The sequence below is a fragment of the Mycetomoellerius zeteki genome, unplaced genomic scaffold (assembly GCF_001594055.1).
Source record: "Mycetomoellerius zeteki isolate Tzet28-1 unplaced genomic scaffold, Tzet1.0 scaffold228, whole genome shotgun sequence".
NCBI lineage: Eukaryota > Metazoa > Arthropoda > Insecta > Hymenoptera > Formicidae > Mycetomoellerius > Mycetomoellerius zeteki.
The window spans coordinates 1,120,517-1,130,087 of NW_017257203.1; the positions used below are offsets into that span (position 1 = coordinate 1,120,517).

General features: G+C 26.0%; 1 protein-coding gene across 2 annotated transcripts in view; it reads right to left on the bottom strand.

Moving 5' to 3' along the window:
* LOC108723328 (uncharacterized) overlaps nucleotides 1-9,565 on the bottom strand; it is a 44,130-nt gene extending 34,565 nt beyond the window's left edge. For both annotated transcript variants that reach the window (XM_018449006.1, XM_018449007.1), the window contains exon 1: nucleotides 9,318-9,565. In XM_018449006.1, the coding sequence (XP_018304508.1) occupies nucleotides 9,318-9,527 (210 nt within the window). In that variant the 5' untranslated portion in view covers nucleotides 9,528-9,565. The remainder of the gene's footprint in view (nucleotides 1-9,317) is intronic.
* Between the last annotated feature and the right edge of the window lie 6 nt (nucleotides 9,566-9,571).

Here is a 9,571-nt window from a genome sequence, read left to right on the forward strand (position 1 = left end):
CGTTCGTTTATTTCTCTTATTTAGAATAATTATTAAAATTCCTTTTTAATTTTAAATACACATGTATATAAAATACCTCAATGTCCTTCTATAACCGATATTTATGTTATATTGCATTATAAGTTCGTCCTATATATTGTTGTATCGCAGCTGCACCTGCCTTTATAGTAATAATTACATTTAGCGCTTCGAGAAGCGCGTAGTTATGGCGAGTGTTATATTGCAGCATTGGTGCAAATACAGATGGTGCAAATACAGGAATATGAAAAATAAGGCAATACTTTATAGTCAAGAGAATTTGAATTTATTATGATGTATTCGTAATAAGACGTCTCTTTTTCATTGAGATAATTAAACCTTTTTCCATATATCTTATAATGTCTATTCAAAACAAAATACTAAAAATAAGACAAATTTTATTTGGTAATTAATTTGTCATCACATTTTATTAATAAATTCAATTGACAAAAATTAATATTTCTGTTGACATTCTGCCAATAACATTTATAGTAGGTATACGTTTTGAAAAATTTGTTTTCGATAATTCGATTTGGCTGTCGAGACATTACATGTTAAGATTAATGTTGTTAGAATTTTTTATTTAAAGAAATGTGCAAAACCTATATTCTAAAATAACATATATTATAAATTAAGTTTCACATGATTCAAAATGGAGAGAATAGAGAGGATTCTTTATCTATAATATAAATATATTTTCAGGTAAAGATCATATATCAATGAGATATATCTATGTACATATACTTAAGTCCTTGTTTAATGTACGTAATTTAATATTATTAAATTAATTAAGTTAGCTTTGAGTTCGTCTGCATTTTATTATATATTTAAAATTCTTCAAAATCGAAAAGAAAAAAAAATGATACATATGTATATTCTTTATTAGTAATATATGTCAAAGTCATCTTTATATTTTTAAACATTTTATCACACACACACACACACACACATTCTGCGATAACAGTTTTTTAAATAAGTACGTCCTAGATATCGTTAAATATTATAACTACGTAAGAATATATAGTATATATGTTATTAAGTACTAATATAAAACATTTTACATTTCTTAAAATGTTTCAAATTTTATATTATACATTTTAACGTATATTCTCCGAATGTAATTCTATATTATACATTTTAACGTATATTCTCCGAATGTAATTCTATATGTGTGGCTCAGTAATTGAGATATATCTCGAAACGGGAGGATCCCGTTTGCTTATAAAATGATTGTCTACAATTTCGTGTGCAATGATGTCCTGTATGCAATACGCTGTGTGCAATAATGTCGCGTGTGCAATGTGCTGCGTGAAATAATGTCCTGTGTGCAATGTGCTGTGTGCAATAATGTCGTGTGTCCAATACGTTGTGTACAATGTTCTGTGTGCAATACGCTATGTGAAATAATGTCGTATGCGCAATGCGCTGTGTGCAATATTATCCTGTGTTTAATACGCTGTGTGCAATAATGTCCTGTGTGCAATACGCTGTGTGCAAATGAAGCTGTAGACAATCGTTTTGTAAGCAAACGGAGCCCTCCCTTTCGAAACAACTGTATATTTATATTTGTTGTGTTATATTTATTAATATATAATAAAAGAGTAAATATAATAAATAAATCTAATTTTGGTCATCAGATATATTATTGGACAAGTATTAATTTTGTGAGTTATGGGCATGTATTTCTATTCATCGGTTATAACATAGTTTTTTACTACAGTCAGTTCACATTAATTAAATAATGATAATCAATTTATTACTAATATGTTAATAAGCGCTCTTAAACCCGTTATTACCTTAATATTTCTTACGATAAAATATCATCTCAGCTAGAACTGGAGTTGGTATTTAGTAAAAAAATGTAAGAGTAATAATTGATTTCAATGTATGATTATGTTTATTGTAACGTTAACATTACAGAAGACTGTATTTGTTGTGTATCCAATTACAATCTCATAATGTTCAGATGCGTTATCATGTTACAACCATAATCTTTATCTCACAGAAGTTGACTTTAAATAGCACGTTCCAGAGCGGTATATTGACAGGGGAGATCCTGTAATTTAGTCATTAAGGTCACCGGATCTCACACCTCTATATTTCTTTCTTTGAGGTATTTAATATACATAATTTATCGTGAAAAACAAATCATAATGGAAGAAATAAAACGGTACATACTAAAGTGCAAATAAATAAATTATTTTCTTATGGATAGCAAAGTATTTTTACTGCGTTTATATAGAAATCGAGTTGCATATTTTGTACGCATGTTTAAAAATATCAGTTTGAACACATGCAACAGCCAAAGTTGAAATAATATAAAATGTGAAAAGAAATAGGTACAAAGATTAAAATATTATTTAAATTAATCTTATTTTTTGGCCTTAGATAATTTTGAATCATGTGAATTTCTTAAAATAAAAGCCACATAAACGTAATGTTTAACGAATTAATTCCACTTAAAAGAACAGAGGTAACATTGTTACATAATAGCTCTAACAAAATGTTAAAAAAAATATTACCTTTAAAACCTATTGCTCTAAAGTTTTGCTTTTTGTTTAATACTGGAGAAGATACGCATGCGCACATGAACGCATGAATGCACTTGCGTATACAGACGACGTACGAACATACGCATATGTGTGTATATGTATACAAATATGCATACGCATGAACACATTCTCGTATTTATGCGCATGTATATCATTTATTTAGAGAAGTACAAATATCAATCATTACAAATCATTTAATAAAAGAGAGAGGACTCTGAATGATGAATTTTAAAATAAAAAAATAAAATGTAATCTGTGATCCTGACATCATTAAAAATTGGTTGAGGTATATGGCATAATTAAATGCCAATTTAATTGCTAATTTATTGCTCTAGCCTTGAATTTTTTTGTTGCGTAAAAATTTAATATCGAAAATGATTGTTGATTTCGTGTTACACTAACACTTCAGTTTTTGAAAAAACTTGAAAAATTGCAAATAAAGAAATCGATATACCAGAATTTTTGTTCTAAAATATTGCAGAATTGAACATTTTAAATGGTTATGGATGCGTCAATATCGATTACTGTAACTAGAGATAAAAATTATCGAAAAACTAGAATTTTTGCGTAAAAAAACCCAATAAAAATCAATTTTACTTCGACTCTGAAATTATTTTCGAATATGTAGGTATTTTCTTTGATAGCATATTATTATTCTAGAATTCAGTTTTTGCATTCATCAAAAAGGTTTCTGTATAAAGATATAGCTGTAAACAATGAAAATGTAGGTAAAATAACTAATAATAAGTAGCAATTGCCATGAATATATTTATTGTTAGACCTAACTTCGAAAAGGCGTTATCAACTCATTAAGCATCATAACAATGCAAAAATATTTCTATCTCGTTATTTATAAAATTATGAAGACAAAAAGATATCAAATAATACTAAAATAACATGGATATTAAACGTTTTAAAGATGAATATAAATAAGGTATATCTTTTCTTTCAGAAGTTTAATAAAGTTTACTCGGTTTTTTACTACGAAGATAAGAAAAGTTGTTCTTTTTCTAACTGTAACTGTGTACGAACAAAGTGATTAAAAATATTAAAAATTATAATAATATAAATTTAATACTATACTCTTTCTCGAATTATATTATACATAAATATTTGCAAAATCTTCAATATCTTGAAGATATTTCAAATATCTTCTTATCAAAATTGCGATGCACGTGATAAATTTTAAATAAGGAATTTTACACTAAAATTCCTTTAAAGTTTGACAAATTAATTTTTTTGCTCGTATATATATGTATATTGTGTAGTAATGGTACTATCAAACATAAATTTACTTTAAATATTATATTTTTGATGCTTTATATAATCCTGCATATAACGATGTTAAAATTACTTCGTTATTTCATTTAACTACATATCATCATTTTGTTATACATGCTGATGATAATAATAGCAATATAAAAATATATATAATTACGGGCTATTGTGACGTCAGAATATGCGACGTGCATCAAGATATCAATACTTGATAATATGAAGTGTATCGTAGGCACGCGCATACGATATATATAATATAAAATTGTTTTAATATTAATCGATAAATCAATTTTTTGTTTTTATTAAAGATAGAAAGAGTTAATGATTAAAGTAATAATTATTATTATAATAAAGTAGTTAATAATTAATAATATAAAACGTAATTCTTCTAACAACTTCTAACAATACTATACACTTATAAATTTAATAATAAAGGAATAAATTAAGATTTTTAATGATTATGGTATCTGATAGAAATGTTATACAAGAATCCAAAATTTTTATAATATTCAAAAATATTTTTTTGAAACGTATCGCTTACGTTGATTATCGTGATGTCAGCTTGTAAAATCGCGATAATCGAGTTTTATTAAATCATCAGTTTGGTTTGATTTTTTTGTACGTTATCGACATGTGACATGAACATGAACCAATTTAATATATTGAAAAGTTTTTCTTTTCTTTCTATTCACATCTTTCTCGTTCTATGAACGTGTCGAATGTTTACACTCGAGCGAGTCTAGGTCAGGAACGTTGATGACGACAGTTACCAACATCTGACCTTAGGTCTAATTTTAAAATTCTCATAGAAGGTGATGTATGCAGGCGAATTATTAAAAACTATTTTTATTATTTCCTTATCTTGCATGAATATATACACCGCGGGTTTCTGTAAAATTCTGAGAGAGGCAACACTCATAGTATTAGCGTAATTGAATATAAAATAACTAAAACATCGTTCTTACTTAAATTAATTCCTTTTTTAAAAATAAAATTTTTTTAAATATATATAAATTTATTAATAAATATCCGTAGAAAATGTTTACATATTTAATAAGATATATAACACAAATTTTTTGTTTACAAGATAATAAAAAAAACAATCATAAAAATCAAATAATATTTTGTAAGATACACCTTATTTTGTGATATAGATTATATGGATTTTTAGGTTACATAACATGCATACGTAACGTCTCTCTTATTCTTTCAGTGCAATCACCTGCAAAACAGATATGTTTACATCAAATAAGTAAGAGAAGTGCTAATTACGATCAAAATTAGGTGTTAAAATTATATTTCTATATGTATTTTAAATACATTTATCTCAGATATATGCGCCGATTACTTTCGGATTTGTAACACAATCAAATTAAAATAATAATCTCATAAATTAAATATTTGATCGTCAATTTGATGCTATTAGCAGATATGTTTAACAGATATACACATATTTGTCGAAAAGAATTTATATTAGATAAAAATTTTTCTGTTTTAATGGGGGCATTTTACACAATCAATATAATTTCGCTTTAAATTAAACGGTTTTTAAAATTTATCTTAATTTTTTTATAATAATATTTCAGTTTTTTTAGAAATTATTTTTTTATATAAAAAAATCAAAGAATAATGAATAACAATTTCACATTTTACTCTGAAACAGTTTTGACTATTATAAGATAATTTATATTACACTTGCTTTTTAAACATATTTCTATCATGTATACATATAATATTGTTGCGCTCATTAGTTACACGTGCACTACTCGTAGTATATTTATGAATATAAAATCCCATATCACTGGTATAAAATAATAAAGAACGACTTAAATTTGATATGAATTTTAATATGCAATATTAAATTTTACAAATGATTATATCTAATAATTACAGAACCAATCGCAAAACATCCACATAAAAGTACGATTCATTTGAAATTCTCATATTTATAAATTGACAATTTATTTTCCAAGAAATCGGTCCGAGAAATCTTCATTTGTCGTTATTTTCCCAAAGTATTGATTTTCTGTACAGTTTACCTTACTAGAATTAAAATAAACTTTACTTTTGAAACAAAATAAATATTTACAATTTGGTTCGGCGTATATTGCGGGCACAATATTCCCGTGCTATAATAACATTTACGCAGTCTTTATTTTGTTTAGGTATATGATACAGTATATTGTATCATAAATAAATAAATAAATAAATTGACATATTATATCGTAAATAAATATTATAAATAAAGTATAATTAAAAATTTATTTCTGACGTTAATTCTTGTAATGACTACTTTTTAATTTTAAATTTAATTCAAAATTGATATATTCTATAATTTATTTTGTATCTATTATGGATCATATATTTTCTGTCATACATATAATGTCTTTTGTAGTAAATGTAGAACATCATGTCTATAAGAATTGTATAGGTATTCTCAGGAACTGTCAATAAGAAATTATTTTTATATTTAAGTTATATTTTATTGCGACACATCAAAATTCTAACATTTGCAAGATTAAAAATCAATATTGCGCTTTAAATATTATAACACATCATAAATTAAATGATTTAGATTGATTAGATGGAAACAATTTTTTATTAGATATTTCTTTATACGTATATATATGTAAATTACATGTACGCATGCTCACACATATATACACGCGCGCACGCACAATGTTATGTATGTGTAATTTATATATATAAATTGCTGCAATATTAATATATTGTGTTGTATATTATATTTGTATTGCATCTATTTTCAGTCTCAACTCTATCCAATTCTGATCTTTTCTGTGGAAAGAATCAGTTCTTCTGCTTATCTCACAGAAATTGAGGTAATTTACTATAATTATGTTTTTCGTCATCTTAACTTAAATTTATCGCTTTATATTTTTTTAATTAATAACATAATTCTTCTTGCTTAATGCTTAACTATCGTAAAATTAATTAATAAATTTGGAACTAATAATCAAAACAGCTTAAAGTATAATGCTGATCGAAATATCCTGTGTGGGAGAACAGAGAGATGGAAAGAACGGAAAGAAAGATTGGAAAAGGATAAAGGATGGAAGGAAGGAAATGAAGAAGACTATGGCTTTAAATTTTTCCATAATGTGTATTATATAGATATATACATAGATTAAAAAATTTTTAGATGTAATTAAATAAAAAAACATTTATTAAATTATTTTTTCGAAAAACTCACGAAAAAGACTAGTTTATCGAAAATTCTGATCTGCTAAAAGTAACAAATTATTCTATAATGCACGTTTCATTGTAATATAATAATAAATTAATTATTTGCAATTTTTTTTTATTTAGCTTGAAATTTTTATTTTAATTTAAAATTAAGTTTAAAAATTTTTTTAATTATATTTTAAAATGTTACGTACAATCTAATCATTAAGATATATTTTATTACACAAGATGAAATTGAGAGAAAAGCATTAAACTGATATCAAACTGATATTAATATCTTTTTGATGTTTTAATATATTATTAAATATATTATAATTTCAAGAATATTTTACATTTTCATTGTTTATCCTAGTTTTTTCTTCAAAGGTAAGTTGCTCCAAATTAAAAATAAAGAATATTGTTTTTATTATAAAATTAATTCTTACTGATATTAGCATGTTTTGATATTAAAAATGTTACATAATGTATATGAAAAATGCAGTTTAGTTGTATGTTTTATTTGAGTTTGTATTTGCAAATATTTGTTAATATATATTTTGATGTGATTGTAAAATCTATTTATACATGTGTAAATATCTATTTGTACATATATTATAAAAAAATTTTTATAATAACATAATACATAACATGCACAAAGTGTCTGGTTTAATTAAGTGTAACGCCTTTCGTGACGCAGACAGAACTGTTAAACTAAATAGAAAAATCTTCTATCGTTTTGTTATTTTCGCAATAATTACTGAAAATTAATTAATAGCAATCTATGAATGAACATGCATCAGCAACAGAGGATAGATATGTACCATTTGCGATTGATAGACGCGCGCTCTCCTCCCATCTTGTCCCGCGTTTTACACTGGTTGCTGAATCATGTAGATGTACACTCGTTCGCAGATATTTATTAATTAATTTTTTGTTAATTATTGCGACAATCGTAAAACGATACAGGATTTTTTTATTTAATTTAATTCGTTCTATCTATCCATGAAAGGCGAGTTACTTACTAGACACCTTGTATATGCATGTAAATGAGATTATATAAAGATTATATAAAGATTTACAAATCAAAGTGTTTTAATTTTAACGCCGATTACAATATTGCAGTAAATAAATGCTTGAGATGAATTATAAAATAGAAATCAAGTGATATATACACATATCCATATTTTTTTTTTAGTGTGCAACAATTGTACTGTTAACTTTAATATTAATATCTGTTAAACAATGTGCGTTTATTGCATTAATAACTGCTATTATATGTTTTTTTAATTAGACGCAGATAATAAGGTACCTGAGCCGAATAAGGCCCACCTAATTTATTTTTTTTTTAATTCTATTTATGAAGATATTGAAATAAACTAAGTGAGAATCAAATTTTCATTTCATTCACTCCCAAAAATAAAATATATTATTTATATAGAATACATGTAAATAAACGAAAAAAAATTTTATTAAACTCTGACATTGGGCTTTATTATATGCATGTGAATATAATAAGGCCCAAATAAAAAATAAATTAAAAATAACGAAGAAAGTAAACATTTTCTTTCTAAATCAGTTTTAAAATTAACTGAAACTGAATTGTTAATCATAGAAAGGAAATTTCTTAGGACTTACTCTACTTTCAAATATTACAATTATCTTTAATTTTGTTCCTAATTAACTCTTCAATCTTTGAAAATTTTTAGCAATTTGAATGCAATTTTCGTTTCTTAAAAGATAGTAGCATTGAAAATCGTTATTCTCTGGCGTAAACTCCACACATAACAAAAAAATAATAATAACAATAATAAAAATCACATAAGTGGGCCTTATTTAATAAGTACATGTTTAAAAAAAAATACACTTATCTCAAAAAAGTTATTTATTAGTTATTTTCCATAGTTAGGAAGTTGAATAATATTATAATGAATTATAATAAATTATGAAACATTGTATACTGATAAATTTTGCAGCGGATTGTTATAAAAATGGCTCAAACACACAAGTTTTTGTTGTGTTAAACAAACGTATTGCTATCGATTTCAATTCTTTAATCCTTTTTTATCTACTTCCTATGACACTATCTTTTAAGCATATAGTGCAGGCGTAAAGCGAGTTTTAAAGTAATAAATTTAAAAGTGGGCCTTATTTAGTGCCTGGGCCTTATTCGGCTCAGGTACCTTAATCTTTTTAACACATTTAAATTTCGCAGTACATATACATAAATTACATTTAATAAATTTTGACACAAGCCGATTATTTAGAAACAATCGTGTCTAATCTCACCTCTTCCGCTTCAACGTTTTTCACTCTCTTCACGATTTCGCTTGCTTTAATCAGCTCAATTTCTGCATCTTCCACCTGCGAGTGTCGTCGCTCCTGCATATCCGTGGCCAGTTCCTGATAACAGGATTCTCCGGAGCCGCGTCGGCTGCCTGCAATACACATAGCCCGGCGGAACAGACCAGCGACGACGGCGCACAGACCGCATTGCATCTCTGTGGTGCTGCCCCGGCTGGAGAGCGACCCACCATTGGCTC